The sequence below is a fragment of the Emydura macquarii genome, unplaced genomic scaffold (assembly GCF_026122565.2).
Source record: "Emydura macquarii macquarii isolate MOO-44397 ecotype Brisbane River unplaced genomic scaffold, CSIRO-AGI_Emac_v2 contig_2924, whole genome shotgun sequence".
NCBI lineage: Eukaryota > Metazoa > Chordata > Testudines > Chelidae > Emydura > Emydura macquarii.
Window position 1 is genome coordinate 4989221 of NW_027133061.1, and position 19782 is coordinate 5009002.

General features: G+C 59.4%; 3 protein-coding genes across 4 annotated transcripts; 1 reads left to right on the forward strand and 2 right to left on the reverse strand.

Annotated features, from left to right (window-relative positions):
- Positions 1-119: 119 nt before the first annotated feature.
- NIT1 (nitrilase 1) lies at positions 120-7534 on the reverse strand. 2 transcript variants are annotated; one of them, XM_067569676.1, is made up of 7 exons: positions 7387-7534; positions 5475-5579; positions 4941-5216; positions 3845-3948; positions 3121-3254; positions 2680-2805; positions 120-1489 (listed from the first exon to the last, which is right to left on the reverse strand). In XM_067569676.1, coding segments are annotated over exons 1-7 (1026 nt in total). In that variant the 5' UTR covers positions 7389-7534; the 3' UTR covers positions 120-1210. The 2 variants fall into 2 exon arrangements, with proteins under 2 accessions (XP_067425777.1, XP_067425778.1); XM_067569677.1 differs by lacking the exon at positions 7387-7534 and adding an exon at positions 5914-7155.
- Positions 7535-7660: 126 nt separating this feature from the next.
- Positions 7661-9599, forward strand: PFDN2 (prefoldin subunit 2). Its single transcript, XM_067569460.1, has 4 exons — positions 7661-7779; positions 7887-7975; positions 8929-9052; positions 9276-9599. The coding sequence occupies exons 1-4, from the start codon at positions 7687-7689 to the stop codon at positions 9453-9455; spliced, it is 486 nt and encodes a 161-aa protein (XP_067425561.1). The 5' UTR covers positions 7661-7686; the 3' UTR covers positions 9456-9599.
- A 3186-nt stretch (positions 9600-12785) lies between these two features.
- On the reverse strand, positions 12786-19364 carry KLHDC9 (kelch domain containing 9). The gene is made up of 5 exons (XM_067569429.1): positions 19058-19364; positions 17505-18068; positions 16366-16516; positions 16039-16237; positions 12786-14459 (listed from the first exon to the last, which is right to left on the reverse strand). Exons 2-5 carry the CDS (start codon positions 18008-18010, stop codon positions 14293-14295), a joined length of 1023 nt encoding a protein of 340 aa, XP_067425530.1. The 5' UTR covers positions 18011-18068; positions 19058-19364; the 3' UTR covers positions 12786-14292.
- Between the last annotated feature and the right edge of the window lie 418 nt (positions 19365-19782).

A 19782-nucleotide genomic window follows, 5' to 3' on the forward strand; every position in this document is an offset into this window, starting at 1 on the left:
CAGCTCTAAAGCAGCTCCACCACCTCCCCAGTGAGTTGAGGGGGAACAAATGGGTCCCAGGGTTAATTGTCTGGATTTGATTTTCTTCTCTCTCCCCTCCCCCATCAACCTGCTGGATATTTTCTGTCTGCCCTGCCTCAGCCAACCACAGCCCTTCTGGGGCCACCTCAGAGGTGCTGAGGGCCAGATCCTCAAAGGTCGGCTGTGGTGCCTAACTCCCATGGAGAGGGAATCACTGCAGTACAGTTGAGGATCTGGGCCATGAAAGGCCGTTGGAAGCCAAATCAGTGTGCAGAGGCTGGAGGAACATTTCCACACCTAGGGATCGGTGCCTCCCCCCACACAAGGGCAGAGGGATAAGAGGGGGCGGTGCTGACCAAGTCCCCATCCAATGACGTTGGCCCAGGCTGCAACCCTCCTGCCTCAAGGGGATTGTTCGCTGTGTGTGTGTTGATGCATTTTCTAACCACAGGTTGTCTCAGCTGAGGGCGCGCAGACTCTCCCCTCCCTGCACACACCACCTTGTTGTATAAGGACAATTCTGGCACAAACTGTGTAACTTGTGACTCTTCTGTATTTTTTAAACTTCCACTATAACAGTCATAATCCCCGTGTAGCTTTCAGTTTTCTTGAAATAAACATCTACTGCATCTCGGCTGCTTCCTTCCTGCTGCACTGCATCCCCCCCCTCCCCAGGGCTGGGAAACTCAGTCCCCCCCAGGCAGTTGTAGGGCAGGGGAGAGCAGCAGGACACTGGGGAGTGGTTTATAGTGCTAGCATTTACTGAGAGAGGAACTGTGCCAGCAGCACAGCTGCCGCGAGTCTCGCTCAGCCCCAGCCAGCGCTGGAACTCCCTGCTGCTGGGAGTCTGAGCCGCCTGGGTTCTGCTCCCTCCCCTCTAACCGTTCAGCTGCTGGAGCCGGACGCGAATGCTCCTTCTACGAGGTGGCTGCAGCTCAGGCTGCTGCCTGGGGGCCGAGGGCTGCCTGGAGAAATGCTCTGTCTCCACCATGGCACAACAAGGCCGCACCAGCTGAGGGGGTTGCTGCAGGCCCATGGTGCCCAGTGCACATGGGGAGAGGCCTCCAGCTATCGGTGACTGATCTCACAGGGTCTGTGCAGGGTAGGCGGGGGGGGGGGGGGGGGGATCTCTGCTCCACCTCCTGATTATGGAGTGTTGCAGGGCTTGGCTGTCTGTGGTTGATTTTCCTCAGGGGGATGGGGGCTTCTTCAGTGGGCTGACCCTGCCATACAGATCAGCCCGGCGGTGGGCACAGACTGGCATCTCCTGGCGGATGCGGCGCAGGTAGCCCAGGTCAATCTCAGCGTAGCACAGGCCCGGCCCCTCCTGGCACTGGGCGATCACGCAGCCCCAGGGGTCCACCACCATGGCGTGGCCGTAGGAAGTGCGTCGCTCGTGGTTCTGCCCAGTCTGAGCCGCCGCCACCACGTAGCACTGGGTCTCGATGGCGCGGGCTCGCAGCAGCACCTGCAGCGGGGTGGACAAAGGGGCAGCGTTGCTCACCATGGACGCGCCCCACAATGCTCCAACGCCACTGGCTAACTTCTGGGTGAGCTTTGTACTGCTGAAACGGGCAGGAGGCTCCAAGCCTCGGTTTCTCCCATATCACCCCACCAGTGAGTCTCAGCTCAGCCCCCTAGAGACCCCTTTTGTGGGGATGGGAGCGGGCTGTTCTTTTGGTCTATTGCTTTAAGCTGGGAGTGCTGCCTACAGTTAAGGTTGCCTGACACTTTCCATTCTGAGGCCCTGTTTTCATTTGCTTATAACTTTCTCAAACTTTAACTGTTCAGGCTGAGAATCCCTATGCCAGCCTCTGCCTCGGGGTGAACGCTTCTGAAAAGTTTCAGCTAAAACAGTTCAGCTGTTTTCAAGAACAAGATTGGAGGAAAACACATGGCTTTGCCCAAGTTAAAAACATTCCCACCGCTCTTTTGTTGAGAGGCTCTCGTGCCCCCAGGCTTTAGAGCAGGGAGTTGGTAAATGGCAGATGGGTTGCCCTGGGGCATACAGGTGCCTTTTACCATCACCATGAAAACTGGCACAAATCTGGCCAAGTTATGAGTCCCTTTGAAAAAAATCTCCAGTTTGCACATGCTCTGTAGAGACTTGCTGGAGTTGACAGCTAAGTTCTCCTGGTACAGAGCACACTCCAGCCCCCTCACCCACACCACTGCACCATCCCCAGAGAGTGACAGAGCATGCTCCAGCCCAATGATGCAGGGCTGAGCAGGACTTTTCCTGCAATTGCTTCTCCTGGTGCTGGGGGCTTGTCTAGCATCAGAACTGAGAACAGGGGCCTGACCCCCAGGCAGCATGGACGAGGAAGAGGGATTGGAATTTGGAGGGGTGAGGAAGGAGGATGGGCAGGAGCAGAGTGGGGCAGAAGATGGGGAGATGGATAACAAGAGGGGGAAAGGGGCAGGAGCCAGGGACAGCGAGGGATAGGAAGGGCAGAGGAGTGGGCGGGGGAAGGATCAGGCATCAGTGGGGACTGAACATCAGGGCTGCCGGCCCCCTTCTTATAATGGCCAGGATGCTGTTCTAACAGCTGTGTGCGCGCGCGTGCCCCTATGCCCACTAGAGGGTGCCGTGATCTCACACAGGCAGGCTCCCTGTTGCACATGACACTGCAAAACCATAATCACAGCTCAACTCACCTCCCAATGGGCGGAGCCTGTTGTCACCGTGAAGGCTGATGGGTAGGTGAGAATCTCCGCCCCCACGTGGGTTAGTGCCAGAGAGATTTCTGGGAAACGCAGGTCATAGCAGATGGCAAGGCCAACCTGGGGGAGGAAGGAGGCATTCCCCTGAGCTGGTGAAGGAAGCAGAGATCCCCATGGGTGCCGCTCGTTATGGGCCCAAACCAAGCAAGGGCATCCGGCGAGCACTGCTGTCTAGGCAGCCATGGGAGCTGCTGCCACAAGGGCCCAAGCCCTGTGCCTGGGTGAGCATTGGAAGGACCCAGCTCCACTCTCAGCTACTCCAGGGTAACCCAGAGTCACCCCCAGCTGTCAGCGCCATCCAACAGCACCAGGCTCAGCCTGAGCACCTCAGATCTGGGCTCACCTACCCTGCCCAGCCCAGCCCCTGCACCGTACCTTCCCAGCGGGGGTGCTGACAGGGGACACAATCTCAGGCCCAGGGTTGGTGAAGTTGCTCTCCTTCATAGACACTCGCCCTTCCAGCTCCACGTCACAGAGGTGGGTCTTCCTGTATGTAGCCACCACATCCCCTGGGGGTGAGGGGAGAGGAGACTGCAGTCAGCAGGGCCATCCCCTGCCTCTGGGGAATTACTAGGAGTTGCCTTGTTGGGTTCGGGGGAAAGGGCCAACACCTCATGCTCTGCAGCACTGGCCACATGAGATCTCCAAGAGCTTTGCAACCCCACCACTGACTCCTCCCTGCAGCCCCTGGGAGGCGGGTCAGCAGCATTGTTCCCATTGGAGACAGGAAGCAGTGAGAAGGGAAGTCACACAGAAAAGGACAGGCACAGCTGGGGACAGAATGCCGGAGTACTGACTCCCAGTCCGCCCCGCCCTAACCCACTGGATCCCACTCCACTCCCAGGGCTGGGGACCAAACCCAGGAGTCCTGAGTCCCACACTGCCTCCTTGCCAGGTTGGATGAATTGGGTGTCTGGTCCATACCCTAGCCCTAAGCTGCTACCATGGGCACAGAGTGGTGACCCCTGCATGCCCATCGGTTACCCCACAATGGCAGGGGTTCTGAGTCGCGTTGCTGAGCACAAGGGGCAGTGCCAGGAGATTTCCCTGCAGGGAGCTGGGTGCCTGGAGGGGCTGGTGCTACGCCCGACGCTCTCACCTGTCGAGTCCAGGAGCAGGTGGCAGTTATAAATCCTCTGGGTGCTGGCCCAGTCCCTGCCTCTCTCGTGGAAGCCTCCCAGAGACAGCCACACCCCGCACTCCCTGCCAGGCGGACACATGCGCGTTACACAGGGAGCTCAGAGGCCTTCTCTGACCCGCACTGCACACCCCACCCCCCGCGTACCCAATCGATGACCCTAGAGACTAACAACCTCACTCCCCAGAGTGCCTGGAGCCCAAGGCAAACTTCTCCCCCACACTGCCCTGCTTGCGTGCCCCCACCCTGGAGGGGCCCCGCCAGGGGACAGCGCTGGCTCCATGGCCCACCCAGCACTTGGCCCCTCTGCCCTCCAGCTAGTGCCAGCCATGTCTGTCCAATAGGAACAGGACTGAGACCCACCCAGCAGGGACCCAATGGGGACTCTTCCCGAACTGGCAGCCCACAGCTGACAGGCTCCAGCTTGTCCCATGGAGAGGGGCTGTTGTACACGCTACCAGTTAGAGAAATGCTGTTGAGGCCGGGAGGCCTGCGGTGAATCCTAACAAGCTTTGCTTTGCTGCCTCTCCTCATCCTCTGCCCACCCTGCTTGGGAAAGGGATCACAAGCCCCATTGGCCTTGCCAGGGCCCCTCCAAACAGGGTTCTGCTCACATCCAACCTCTCCCCCTTAAGGGCCCAACCCTGCAGAGATCTGGCACCCCTGCCCCCTTTCATCACTCAGCTCCTGTCTTGAGTCCCTTGCGATACTGACAGAGTGGAAGGAGTCCAGGAACAATCGGGGGCGACAACAGGGAGATTCAAAAGTGACATGGGCAGGAGAGCAACCTAGAGACAGGCAAGAGACTAGACAGGGCAGGACATGGGGGGAACAGGTCAAAATGGAGAGCAGAATACAGCCGCAGACCCCAGCTCCCCAGGGACAGGGTTGGAAGCCCCCTCACACAAGCACAGGGTTAGGAGCCCCCTCACACAAGCCATTTGAACAGGACTGGGCAAAGCCCTGGTAAGCAGACAAGTGGGCCCAAACCTGGCCCAGCCCTGAGAGGGATCTCCCAGTACTGGCTGTGCTGCTCTTCCTTTGTACAGAGCCGTACCTGGCCAGCCTGGTGTAGCGCTGAATCTGGGCCCCCTCCAGGCTCTCAGCCAGGCTCAGGGTCTCCTGCGTGTTGCTGCCAATGAAGTCAAAGGCCTCGGGGAGGAAAACGATGCAGGCACCACGTTGCGCCGCCTCCCGGACAAGCTGCGAGCAGCTGGTGAAGTTCTGCTCCTTGTCAGGCGTGGAGGTGAGCTGGCACACGGCAATGAGGGGCTTCAGCGTGCTGGCAGCCATGGTACTAGGCCGCCAGGGAGCACGGGACAGCAGGGCAGAGCTGGGGGCCAGGAACAAGAGGAGAGTGGATCAGAGCAATCAGGGGAGGAGCAAGAGGGGCAGAGGGTTGCAGCTTCCGGGCTCCAGCCCAGCTCGCTATGGTCCTGGTGGGGAGCCCGCATTGCTGGACGGGTATGTAAAGAACCCTCCCAGAGATGGCCTGGGACGGGATGCCCGTGCCAAGGTCTCCAAGAGCCAGGCATCAGCTTCCTCCAAACTTCCCCAAGCGCCTAACTCCACACGACCCTGCCCATCGTACCTGTGGCTGGCTGTGCAGGCTGGGATCCTTGGCAGCTGCCTCCTGAGAACCTGGCGAAAGGCGCAGTGCAGCAGGCACAGAGGGGTCTGGATCACTGCTCTCAGCCTGAGGACACGCAGGGAAAGTGGGAGTTAATGATTCTCTTCAACCACTGCAGCGAGAGGCCCAGACCAACCCCCCTTCTCAGAGACCCTGACACTGCCTGCAGATGAGAGCCGGGGGGATGGGTGGGAAATGAGGAGGGCTTTAAAAGAAGATCGGTGTCTCCCTTTTCAATAGAAAATAATAATGGGAATAATCCAGGGCTCACAAACAACCCTACCACAACAAACCAAACTGGCCCTTACAAACAACCCTACCTCAACACACCAGCCCGGCCAGCCCAACACTCACAAACAACCCTATCTCAACACACCAGCCCGGCCAGCCCAACACTCACAAACAACCCTATGTCAATGCAGCAGCCCGGCTGGCCCAGCGCTCACTAGCACAGCTTGTTGCATTCCTTGAAAAGCTTTCCACATGCCAACAAACTCCCAACATTTCTTCATCCAGGTTCACGCTCCTTTTGCAGCCACTTTCCCTGAACATCTGACCCCATGGGCTTCCTAGACTGACCGTCCCAGAAACTTGGCCCCAAGAAGGGTGCTCAGGCAGCTCGAGACAAGAAACCAGTTTCTTGCTGCTCGTGTTTTATCTTAGCAATAGCAGGAAAGTCAAGCCTGGCCCCCCCTGGTTTGGTCGGAGGAGCTACGGGAGGGCTCAGTGAGTCCTTGCTCAGCACTCTTTGAGCTTGTCTTCTCTAACAAACACAGAACAACATGCATTTAAAAATACCCCAGCAACCCGCCCCCCGACCACAAGAACAAACTGTACCAAAGCAAAACCATGCACTGAACACACTTTTTCTCCTAGGGAGGGGATGAGAGAACTAACCACACATACCAGATGCCAGTCAGCTGCTTAATGCATGACTGGACAGTGCTCCAATGCTACAGTGATGAGCATGGTTTAAGAACCTACCCGGAACAGAAAACTCGAACCACTTGACAAAAGGGCCAGGGTCTTGTATCTTTAATAAAGACTGCCTTTATCCAAAACGTTAATTTGTTGTTGACGTTAGAATGGTGTCAACACAAATCAGATTGACTGGAAACCCCTTTGCACGCTCACTGGTCGGGCTCCCATGTCCACACTGGCTCTGCAGTGATCCCAGCAGCTGCCACCCTAGACAGGAGCGGAGTTTTTAATGGGAAAAAACCCAGGCCCAGGGCAGATTTTGCTGCACCGAAATCTCACAGCCCCTGGTCGGACAGGACCACCAGGGCAAGCCCAGCTCGACTCCGGCCTGCAAAGGAAACGGCTCAAGCTCTGACACCGTCAGACGCGAACAACCGGCGCAGGGCCCTTCTCCCCGGGCAGGGGCTCTTCCCAGGAGTCCCGGGCCAGCCGTATGGCCCGGCGCCCACATTCCCCGCTCCTCGCTCCCAGCGGGGCCGTCCCCAGCCTGCACTGAGGCGGCCAAGGGCCACACGCCCCAGCCGGTGTCCGAGGGCTGAGCGGGGCCGCGAGCGGGTAACTCGGCACCTCGGGCCGGCCCCGCCCGGGACGCGTCTCAGCCCTGCCAAGGCGGGAGCCCGGCCAGTGCTCGACGGCTCTGCAGCCAGGGGCCGGTCAGTGACAAGGCCGGGCTGTGGGGAGGGTTGTTCTGTGCTGCCCTGCCCGGGCTAGGCCCAGACCACCGGCTGCGTGAGCAGGCAGCCAGGCCGGGCCGGCCCAGTGGTGCCCCCGGCCCAGCGTCTGGGACACGGCGCCCCCCAGCCGCCGGGAGGGCAGGACGGACCCCGGCCCCCCCTCAGCCCCACGACCCGTCGAGGCAGCCCCGCCCCCCCTTGCAAGCAGCGGCCGTTACATGGAGCAGGCAGCCGAGGGGGAGGGGGCGACTCGGCTCCTCAGGCCAGACCCAGCCCGCCGGGAGTGAGGCGACTGAGGGGGCGCGAGGCGGTCGGGAAGCGCCCGTCACAAAGAAGGCGGCGCCCGCAGGAGCGTCACTGAGGAACGTGGCCTCACGAGAGAGAGAGCCGGGCCCGACGGCAGCGAACGTGCCCTCAACAAAGATGGCGCCCGAAGGGGCCTTTTGCCCCCGGGTGCTGGCGGTTGTGACCCCGGAAGTGGATGAGGGGGGGTGGGGAAGAGGGTAACCGCGGGGAGCATGCGCAGAAGTGGCGGGAAGATGGCGGACAGCGGGAAAGGCAAGAGCGCCCCGAGCGCCCCATCCGCCGGCAAAGCCCTGACGGCGGAGCAGGTACCGGGCGGGCGCGTCACACCCGATCTGGGGGGAGGGGCTAGTGAAGGGAGGGGGAGGGGGTCTGCACCCCTCCCCCCCCGGCTGACCTGCCGCTCTCCCTGCAGGTGGTGACCGGGTTCAACCGGCTGCGGCAGGAGCAGCGGGGCCTGGCCTCGAAGGCGGCCGAGCTGGAGCTGGAGCTGAACGAGCACAGGTGGGTGGGTTGGTTGGGGAGGGAGGAGGATTGGGCCCGGCCCCGCCCCGCCCCGCCCCCGCGCTCACGTGCCCGCTGACCGCCCGGGAGCCGCCGCCTGCGCGTGGAGCCTGACCTACTCCTTGGGCCCCGCGGCGGCTCCCCGGCGCTGCACCGGCCGCACACGCCGCCCTTCCCCCGAAATCCCGCGCGGCTCCGCCTCGGGGCCAGCCTGGCTGGGCAGCGCCCGGGGCGAAGGGCCCCTCCCGCGCGCTCTGGCGGATCGTCCCGGGCCCGGAGGCCCAGAGAGGCGAAGGGACAGGCCCAGGGACATGCAGGCGCTCTGTGGCAGAGCGGGGAATGGGACTCGGGGCTCTCACGTCCCAGCTAGTCCCCTAACCCCGGGGGCCCATCCTCCTTTCCGCCTCCCCGAGGGGACCTGCCGGCCGCTGCCTCTCGCACTGGGGGGAGCTGGGAATTGTGTTCGGTGGGGCCAGCTGGGGAGGGGGGAGGGAGGGGGCAGAGCTGGAGTCTGGGTCGTGGAGGGGCCGTCGGCTGGGGAGCGAGGGAGCTTGGAGAGCAGCATAGCAGCCAAGGAGAGGAGCCGCATGCACTCCCTCACACGGGGTGGAGAGGGGAGGAGGTTCTGAGCGGGGCAGCCTGGAGACCGTAGCGAGCGCTGGGGCCCCGGGAGAAGGCACCCAAAGAGCCAGGCCAGTGTTGGAGATAATCGCTGGCTCGGTGGGCGTTGCCACCATCACCCTGAGTACGGCTGGTAGCATCTCACGGGGACTCTGGCTTCGGCTTTGGGCCCTGACCCCCTCATGACTTGGTACACAGGACCCTGGGTATGAGGTAGGCCGGGCCTGAGACTATCCTGGGAGGCCAGACCCTGTGGATTTGCAGCCTAGGCCGTACGGTCTGCGCAGTGCCCGGAAGGACCTAGCAGCCTCTCGCGTCTGCCTTTCCCACAGTCTGGTCATCGACACGCTGCGGGAGGTGGACCCCACCCGCAAGTGCTACCGCATGGTAGGCGGGGTGCTGGTGGAGCGCACTGTCAAGGAGGTTCTCCCTGCCCTAGAGAACAACAAAGAGCAGGTAATGTGGGAGCCAGGCGTGGGCAGGATCTGGGGAGGGCACTGAGCTCTGAGCCTTGCTGCCATAAGGGGGTTGTGAGTGCTGGCTGCAGCCTGTTTCTCTTGGTGATGGAGCCCCTTCAAATGGCACAGTTCAGCCTGGGATTGTAATAAGACCTGCCCTAGGAGGGTGGAGGGAAGCGTGTGCCGGTGCCCGCCCTGACTCCCTGCTTCCAACTCCGCAGATCAACAAAATCATCGAGACCCTGACCCAGCAGCTGCAGACAAAGGGCCAGGAGCTGAACGAGTTCCGGGAGAAGCACAACATCCGCCTGATAGGTGAGGATGACCAGAAACAGCCACCCAAGGAGAACTCCGATGGGGCAGGAGCCAAGACCAGCTCTGCCGGGGTCCTGGTCTCCTAGTAGGGAGACCATTGTGTGACCAGGCTCCTTCCCAAAGGACTTTCCACACCCCTCCTCCCCTCCCTGGCATCTGAGGCTTAACTTTATTATTTGGTGTCGCTCTTGTAATATTTTTTTTGTTAAATAAACATTTTTCTGTCATGAGCTTGGGTGAATGCGGAGCTGGGAGTGGGGCTGAGGTTAGCACCCTCTGCCCACAGAGCAAGGTGGCTCAGTCTCTTTGGACTGGTCCTTGAGTTCTGCTGATGTTGCCAGCAAGGGAGCCAGATACCATGCTGGGTTTTTATGGGGATTCCTGCTGCCAGGAGCTGCGGCGAGGCACCTGAGCCTCATCTCTCGGATGCCCTCAAGCTGGCGTCCCTCACGACCATGCCCTGGCTGGATTTAAGCAGCCATGTAGAAACAACAAAGGTCCATGTCCCACCACCAGGATTGCCAGCCAGCCCTACTGCTTGCCAGAGAGGGGCTGGCAGGCTCCTGTCTAGGGGAGGCTCCTTTTCTGGCTTCCTGGAGCCCCGGCTGGTGGCAAGTGATAAAAGAGGCTAATCAGCCTCCTGGAAACAAGGGTAGCCAGCTGTACTGCCTGGCACCAGCATTGGCCATGTGGGGGAATGGGAGTCAGGGTGGCTGCATTGCACCTGTTTTGCTCCATGGCCATCCTCTCTCAGCTGCTCCCAGCTTTGCAGGCTCTGCAGCCAGCAGGGAAGGTCACCAGGAGCCTTCCAGGTCAGGCTGGTGGAGGATTTTCCAACTGTTTTATGGAAAATTGGGGGGTTTGTGAAAAATTGCTGTCTTCAGAAACTCTCCCTGCGGGCGCTAACGCATCCTTTGGCTCCCAGGCCTCTAAACCCTGCATCTGCAATCTGCTGAATCTTGCTGCCTTCCCAAGCTCAGAACAAGCAAGTCCATGCCCTGTTCCCACTGGCCCAGCTCCTGCCGGCCCAGGAACTGAATGCGTGGAAAACAAACCAAGGATGAGAGTGGTAGCATTGGCCCTGCCAATGGCATCTCCCGTGTCCTTAAAACCCCACTAAACCAGATGGTTTTGGCAGCATCTTGCCGAGGTCTGAGTCGAGGCCTGGCTGTGGGGTCCCTGCTGGGAGGCATCAGATGCTCCTTGACGAAGGTGATCTCCCCGTCTGTAGCCATTCAGTCACAGGCAGCCCTAGCTGCGGTGCTGACATCGGTGGAGGTTCTTGCTCGGCTCTGTGTCACAGGGACGAGGCTAGAGGCACCTCTGACCCCGCTCTGTGCCCCCAGCCTCAGGCCTTCAGCTGTGCTGCGGTGGAAGCCTGTGATTGTCCCACTCCTAGCCTGGGTCCCTGTGGCTCTACTGCGCTTCCCCAGCAGGTCCCGCTGGGTTTCGTTCTTCCCTTCGGCAGCTGGGCCCCGTGGGGAATACAGGGACCCAGCAGCTTTGTAAGCCCCAATATTGTTTGTTTTAACAGCTGGAACAAAGCGCTTTGGTTTTAAAATCCATTCCCCCCCATCAGTCTATACCCAGGCCTGTCTTACCTAAACGCCCTGCCCTCCCCTCATGGTCACTGAGCCAGCCCTGACTTCTTCAGACTCCAGCAGGGTCCTGGGGCTCACCTGGGTGACACCCCTCACCCCCCTCCAAGAGCTCCCTGCACAGCTCCCCTACAACGCACACGTGCAATGGTCTAATTCTGGCTGTTGTGGCTAGTGGCCTATGCCAGGCGGCAGCTCACGCTAGCTGATCTGCTGGCCCCTTCTGGCCTCTCACTCTATGACTCTGATCTCTTTTCAAACTGCAGCCGTCTGCTGGACAGTCTGGTTCTCAGATCTCTTCCCAGCCTGGCCCTGTCTCTTGACTTCTCCAATGTTTGTTGAGAAATAAGCTTGAGCTGTTCTTCTGCTTGTTATTCCTTACGGCTGCGCCCTCATTAAACTCAGCCACTAGAGTCCTACAATAACAGTGCAAGAGCCAGGCCAAAGTGCAAGTTTCATAAATCAGCAGAGAGCTGCTCACCATCCATCACGCTGGGAAAGGGCATTGCTTTCACAGCTCTCCTGCCTCCCCTGCTGAAGGGAGATCACCATTTGGGACATCTCCCAGTTCAGTATAATCTCCGGTTTAACTCAAACCCCTCCTGTTCTCTAAAACGCCACTGGGATAGTGGGAAGATTTCCCCAGCCAGAAACTTGAACATGTTGATAATTAAAGCGGTGCAGCCAAAAAGCAGAGTTACTAAGCAGGAAAGTTAGCAGCTGCAGCCGGGACTGGAGCCGGACGATGATTTAATTGGATCAATCTGGACCTGCTGCTGCTCCAGACTGTCAAAGGAAGGAGACTGATGGTTTGACATCCTGAACCCTCAGGCTGCCTCTAGAAATTGTCTGTGTGTGTGCTAACGAGCCAACAGCCACTGGCGGCTCCAGAGGGAGTGGGTGAAAAATCAATCTGCGTTAGCACAGGAATGGGGGAGAGCTGGGGGTCAGGGGTGTGTCCTGTGTTGGATTTGGAGCTGGTTTGCTCTAGGTTGTGTCACTGCAGCTGCTTTACAGGCCCTGCAGCCCCATAAGGCAGAGTTAGTCCTGCTGCAGGTTGTGGTGAAATGGAACCATGGGTGCTATGTAATCTAGCCCAGCTCCTTAGCTGAGAGATGCATGGTGCTGCACCCTTTATATCCACTGAAGATCCATCCTTCTGTTCCTACCCTCCCCCCCAGTCAAGTGCTGGCTGGCAGAAGGGTTGTCTTTTACAGGCCATTGCTTTTCCAGGGCAAAACCCAGTTTGCAATAGCATGGGACGTGGGGGCTGAGGTTCACTGGGCCACCCCCCCTCCCTGCTGAAACTGCAACCCTGGGCCTCACATAAAACACTCCTGCGTGTGGGGTGCAAAGGCCCAGCCTGCTCTGACACTAAGCCAGGAGGGTGAGACAAACTCTTTCTGTGTCCTCTAGAAATTGTCTCTCTGTGTGTGCTAACAAGCCAACAGCCACAATTTGATCTAATCCCTCCCACTTCCAGGCCAGGATTTTGGAGCTGTGAACCAGAGTCCAGCCAAGTGACCCCAGGGGTTGCTGGGAAATGCCTGTGGCAGCTTAGCTCAGTCCTTTGGGGCTTAATTCCAGCCCCCAGGAAGTGAGGGGGACACAGACCACCCTGTTCTCCACGGTCCCTGCAGAAGAAATCTCTAAACGCTCAGTCTCAAAGTGTTACGATTGCAAAGAAAACCCCCATCTGCTGCAGAGACGCCTGCCTGAGTCTGCAGAGTCTGAAACAGTCATCGCTGTCTGTTACAGGTAGTGCAGTAGCGTTGAGGGGACCCCAACTGAGAGTGGGGCCTGTGTGCTGGGTGCTGCACATGCCCACACAATGGGAGATGAGTCCAGGCACCAAAGAATTTGTAGCCTAACTGGACAAGCCAGCCCCGGGGCTGGTGGGAAGGGATGGAACATAGATAAGAGCACAGCGTGGCAGATGGCCAGGGGGTGCCCACATTTTCTTTCTTTCTGGGCAAGGGCATGCTAGACAGAGCTTCTCAACCCTCTTCCCCCTACTCAGCCAACAATTCCTCCCCGGTCAGGTGGGCTTTGCTCCCCTGTAGCGCCCAGAGGAGGTGACGTTGGTCGGCTGGAGCAGCAGCAATGCAAGCCCCCCTTCGCTTCCCAACCCCCAAGCCTCCGTTGTGACCTGGGGCTCAGAAAGGAGACCAGCCTTTGCCACTCGCTCAGTCCCTGGCGCTTTGCTGAGCATGCGCCCCCAGGGCAGTGATGGGCACATGTATCCCTCCCTACAGTGGGGCCACATCTGCAGGATCATGTGACTGGCCAAAGAGTCCAAGACGGCATGAAGTTCCACCACGTCACCCTCTGAATAGGGAAGCAAGCACAGGCCTGAGTCATTTTTAAGACGGGATTAATCCCAGCTCCTTTCACTGGGATTCTGGCTAGCAACTCATCCCAGATGAAGACACTTTAATTTATGAGCGCTCACTTGGCATACGAGTGTGGGAATGTTTCTGCATGTGACACTGCAAGAACCGTGTGAAAGCCAAGATCCTTTCTCCAGGCATGAGCTGGGGGGCCGGGCTGGCCGTCGTAGCAAGCGCGTGTCAATCCACCCATAGTGAGACTTGAAATCTCTGAGAAACCAGTCTGTGCTGGAGACAGCAGTCTCCTTCCTGGGGGCTGGTGGTGCAGATGCTTGCCCACGAGGACCTGGAATGACACCCCATTGAGTCATTTCAAACATGGACCGTGGAACAGCTGGGACAGCTTTCATTACTCCAGGCCTGGCTTGGGGCCAGACCCCCCAGCCTACACTGCCTCTAAACAAAAGATGGGCCATCCAGTCACTTCCTCTGGGGAATTCTCGATTTTGTGGAAGACTTTATTTTAACAGTGATCCGTGTGGGGAGAGAACAGCTCCCTGCCCTTCCCTCGCTCTCAGCAAATCATCAAGACCTGCCCTGTTTGGGCATGTTTGGTTTCTTCCCCCCCTTTACTTTTGCCTGGAGACACATCAGCACACCACACTTACCCTCCCCAGGCTGCGCTGGAGGCTGCAGAGAGCTGACTGCGCACTTCTGGAGACCGACAGGCAGGGGTGTGTGTGTGTGTGTAACTCTTTAACAAAGAAACTTTTTCTCCAAAATCTCTCTCTGTGTTTGAGTTAAATCCCTGCTGCCACCGCACAGCTCCCTGCAGAGGGAAGGGGATGCTGGGTCAACAAGGGGCACTTTTATTTCTCACAAACAGAAGTGGCCCCCAGGGAATGGCCAGGTCGATTGCAGGAGGCATGCAATTGCCAAGGAAAGGATGAAAAGGGCTGGAGAGGAAGGGGGCGTCCTCGTCTCTCTCCTTGTCCTCACTGGGGGATCTCTAAGACGCAGATCTCAGGGCAGGGTGTCTTCCCATCTGGGCCAAAGCCCCCAACAAGATAGAGCTTGTCATTCCAAAGGCACGTGCGGTGCCCTACTCTCTTCTGGCCCCGATCCGAGCAGGGGAAGTGGGACCAGCTTGGCGGTGAGCATCCTGGAAAATACAGTGGGAAAGGAGCAGCTTGATGCTGTCAGACGGCTGCGGCAAAATTGACGTCGCCTCTCCACACCCAGCCTCCCCTTGCCGGGTCAATTCCCAGGCTGCTCTCCAGGTTAGAGCTATTGCACATTGAAGATGACAGCCGATGCAAAAGAGACACAGACTTGAGACTCCTCCGGGATTTAAACAAAGCACCGTGAAAGAATGGGATCTAGGGAGGCCTGGGAACCAGGACCCTTGGCTTCTAACCCCAGCACTGTTCCTGGGTGACCTTGGGCAATCACATCCCTTACAGTGCCTTCGTTTCCCCACCAGTGAAATGGGGATGACAGCTCTGTCGCAGGAGAGCTGTTACGACTCATGTGTGTTTGTAAAGAGTTCTGAAATTATCAGAGGCACCAAGCTGCAGGGAGCGGTACCCTGCTTCCTCCAGATGGCCCATCAAGTCCAGCCTCCCATCGCTGACAGCAGCTAAGGCCAGAAGCATCAGAGGAAGGTATTAATGACCAGCTCCCTCCCCCTGCCAAACATACCCTACCATCTGCCATGCAATACCATGGAAGACATTCCTTCCTGACTTCCAACCAGCTCATGCCCTGAAGCATGAGGGCTGAGAGCCCTTAGAAGTTTCTCCTGACTAGTGTGATTGCAGAGGCTGTCTTCAGCTGTATCAATGTTACAATACCTTCTTTGTAATCCTAGCTAATCAATTTGCCGCCACTGCATCCTGCAGCAGTGAGTTCCATAGGGTAGTGATAATGTTGTACCAGAAAGTATTTCCTTTTTTCCCTTTTAAAGGTGTTGCCTTATGAAAATGACCAGTGGCAGCTTCCAGGGAGGGTAGGGGAGACTGTCACTGATAAGCCTCTCTCCCTACTCATGAACCAAAGGGGATGGGCTCCTCCCACTCTTAGCTCAGTGCTTAGGATGCTCACCTAGAACATGAGCAACATCTGGTTCAAGTCCCTCTTTCTCCCCTCCCCCTCATCTCCCAAGGGGAAAGGATTTGAACAAGGATCTGCCACCACTGGGCTAAAAGATATTCTGATGGGGGGGCTCTGCCAGTCTCTCCTGCTGAGGTTGTTACACTCCAGGTAACTAACTAAAGAGTCAGTGGAGTAGGCGGACTGGCCTCCTGTGTCCTGGGTGAGTGCTCGAACCACCAGAGCACAAAGTCATTCTCCTGCTTGTGCTAGCTCTCTGGCGCAACCCACAATGGAACAGCTTCAACAAGAGAGGTTGAACATCAGAGTAGCCCAGTGGTTTGGGGTGCACGTCTGAGAGGTGGAAGATTGCTGTTCAAATCCTTTCCCTGTTTCGGGCAGGGGAGGGGACTTGAACTGGGCTCCCACAACACCTAAGTACTGGGCTAAGGGCTTGTAGGAAACCTGGGGACTGAGCTGAGGCTTTGTGAATTGCTGCGGGTGCCCATGGGATTGTCTACGCCTGAGCTAAAGGAGATTCCCCATTAGCTCTGTGCAGTACGGGGGATAGGACACATGGACTCAGCAGTTCTGATTCCACCCGATAGAGGACAGTAGTACACACCTACACGTGTACTCTCCTCTCTTACTTGTATCATAGACATAGAGCTCGTTACAGACGGCGTCTCGCCCCTTCGTTAGAGTCTCCCCACCAAAGGCCACCGCAAAGGGACCCACCACCGTGCAGGATTGGTGCCTTAGGCCTTTCGGAGCCTGCCGTGAACCATTCCCGGAGCCAACCAGACGGGAGAGCTGCTCTGTCAGCTTAGGGGCATGGATGGACTCTACCTAGGAGGAAGGAAAGGGAAGGAGGAGGGTCAGTTCGTAGACCTGCCTGCTACTCTACTCCCAGCAGGGGGTGCTATCAGGAGCAGGGCAGGAGCAAAGGGCTCATTCTGGGGCCATCAGACACTCACGTGGATTTTCCCCTTGCCCCAGCGCCCGGCCATTTCACAATCGGAGGAGTCGCGGCCCCCAAACACCACCAGCTGGTAGCCACCTGTGTCGCGGAGCAGCATGGCCGAGTGTCCGGCCCGCGAGGCCGTGCGCGATTCCTCTTCCTTGTACCTAGAGCAGAGAGAGGTGTTACGGGTGCTTGAATGGGCCACCCAGTCCACTCCCAGTGCCCTGGGGTGGCAGCTTAGGGGAGCATCTGAGTACATGAGGCCCTAGGACCTGAGCACCCCTAAACTTTGGGGGGGGGGGTGGAATCCACATAGGCTGAACCAAAACCCTGGATCCCAACTCTCCAGGGCATCAGGGAGTTGATAATCCAGACTCAAGCCCAGCCATTTTCAGGGCACAGGCCTCCCCAGTGCGGGACACAGACCGCATGGGCCCCTCCCTCACAGCCTGGATCTCGGGAGGATAGCCCAGGACTCTGGGGACCACACGCCCCAAGGTGAGTCCCTCTAAGGGGTGCGCTGAGATTCGAACCCACTGCCCAGTTTTAATCAGTCATCACCCTGCAGGGAGGTGGGCAACTCGGCCCAGCCGTTCCCATGTCAACATGTGCCTCTCTCAATGGCATCCCGCCGAGGTGGACGATGGAGCAGCCTGTCGTGTCCCCTGAGCCGAGGAAAAGTATCTTGGGGGCCGGGGGGCGTAGAAAACAGAAAAGACGGGGGGTTCGCAGGGCTCCCCGAGGAGAAATGAGAGCAGGGAAAGGCCAGGGCGGTGCTCACAGGGCGTTAGCGTGGGGTGGGCCAGCCACGTGGCCCGACTGAGAGGATGGCCAGGCCAGGCCCAGGAAAGGGGACCCATGGCCAGACCCAAGCGGGCGACCCTCTGGCCAGGCCGAGCTGACAGCCCCATTTCCTGGCCTCCTGTGCAGAGCGACCATAACATCCACGCCTGGAGGGCCTTGACCCACACAGAAGCTTCACTGGGGCGGGGCGGGGGGTCTAGGCCCCACTCGGCTTCTGGCTTTTGAGTGGACCCCAGCCAATGCCCAGGAGGGAGGGGACCCTTCATGGCAAAGCTAGGCAGAGCGGTGGGGTGGGGTGAGGGGGGTGTGACCCAGCCCCAGAGCCCCCTCGGGGAGGCAGGGACCTACCAGTAGGTCTTGGTGGCGGGGTTGACGCGCAGGGTGTAGATGCTGGCGAAGCGCCGCTGGGTGCGGAGCCCGCCCTCCCTGCCCACCACCCGCAGCTCGTGCTCCGACACCTTGGTGCAGGTGTGGCTGCTGAGCCCCACGGGGGGGTCGTTGGAGGGCCCCTCGGCCCATCGCTCCCACTCCCCCCGCTCAGTGTCCCAGCAGCACACGGCCGAGACCCTGCGGGCGCCGTCCCAGCCCCCCACCACGCACAGCCAGCGGTCGGCCAGCACCGCCGCGTCGTGGTGGCTGCGCCGGTGCCCGCCGTCGGGGGCTACCGTCTCAGCCGTCAGCAGCGTGGGGTCAAAGGCCACCACGTCCCCCAGCGGGGGCTCCTTGGGCTCGCCCGACTTCAGCCCTCCGAAGAGCAGCAGCTTCCCTCGCACCACGTTGCACGAGTGGTAGGCGCGTGCGAGCAGGGCATCCCGTGCGATGGGCTTCCACGCCCAGCTGCTGCCTGAGGCCATCGTGCCAGCTCCAACCGGCAACGGCAAAGCGCCACCGGCCAAAGGACTTGCCGTTCACCTGTAAGGGAAGCAGTGGAATTAGCGAACCGGCCTGGCAGTCAGGACTCCTGGGTCCTATTCCTAGCCCTGCCCTTGCCTGCTGGATGATGTCAGGCAAGTCACCTCCCATCTCTACAGCGGGGCTATCAACACTGCACTTGTGTTCACCACCGCCCTCTGCTGGATGGAATCACAATGAGTCAACCGTGTGTCATAGGCACTACGTTGCTAAGAGCTTTTGGTGACTCTCTCGCCCATGCCTGCAGTATCTCAGATAAAGGCTCCCGCCCACGATAGGAATTTGGAGGCAGATTTTAAACTCTTCCTCTGATGTGGATGGATTTTGCCCTGTGAGTCTCCACGAGACGCACCTACAATCACACTCATTTCAAGAGGTGCCGCTTGGAAGGACAATTTTAGAAAACTGGCCTGACCCAGATCGCACCTGCCTCCGCAGTTACAGCTACATCCCGCCAGACACACGTGTGTATCACCCCTCCCCCCAGCACCTGCACCCACACGCACACCTCCCCTTCCCTCCCCTCCGCCATGCATCCGCATGCACACCTTTTCTCCTCACCCCCTACACCTGTATGCACACCTCCCACCCCACCCCATGCACGCACACCCCCCCAATGCACACCCGACCACAAAGTCACACATGCACCTGCACACACGCCTCCCTTCCCCGGGGCACCCTTATGCACACCTCTCCTCCTCACTCCTTCATCTGCACACACCCCTCCCCCCCAAGCACCCCACCCGCATGAACACACCCCCAATGCACACCCCACAACAAACACACATGCACCTGCACACACACACCGTCCCCATGAACACACCCCCAATGCACACCCCACAACAAACACATGCACCTCCCCCTTCCACCCCGCCCCCATGCGCTCACACACACCCCTCCCTGCCCCACCCCCATGCACACGTACCACCCCCGCCCGCACACACACACACACACACCCGCCCCCCCCCGCCCCTATCATGCACACGCACCAGGCCAGCCCGCCATACACGGAGGGGCGGGAAGGGGTCAGCCCGGGGCATCCAGCAGCAGCCGCAGCTCGGGGCAGACCCGCGCTGCAGCAGAGCGCGCGGCGCAGCTCCAGCCGCCCGGCGCCCCTAGCAACCCTCCGCGTGCCTTTGCAACGGACGGGGGGGGGCCGGGCCAATGTCACCTTCCGCGGCGGGCCCCGCCCTCCCCGGGGCTGCCCGCGTGCCAAGGGGGCGCGTGCAGGGGGAGCTCCGCCCCCCCGCTGCAGTGGCTGCCCTGCTATTGCAGCTGAGCCGGGGGGCAGGGCGCTGGAGGCTGGTTGGGGGGCACAGGGCGGGGCGGGGACAGGCGCTGCCAGGGGGCCTTTGAAAATCCCGCTAGTCGCCTCAATACCTTTCAATATCCGGCCTGAGGCCGCTGCCCGCGGGCCTCCTCCACTGCCCCAAGTGGCTTTTGGGGGCTCTGTGGCTGGACTGACAGTGACGCGCCGGGAGGGGGACGTGGCGGGTGCCCCAGAGCGTCTTCGGCGCCTTCCCCCCGGTTAAACTTTTGAACCCCTTGTGTTTTAGTGCACGTGCCACGACGCTGCGCATCCGGGCAGATAAGAGGATGCGTTTGCACGCGAGGATCTGCACATCTGGGGTTAATCAGGCCAGATGGCAGCAAATACAAAGCCATTTGTTTCCTCTCATCTGAGGGAAACTCTCTGCAAACCAGATTGCAGAGC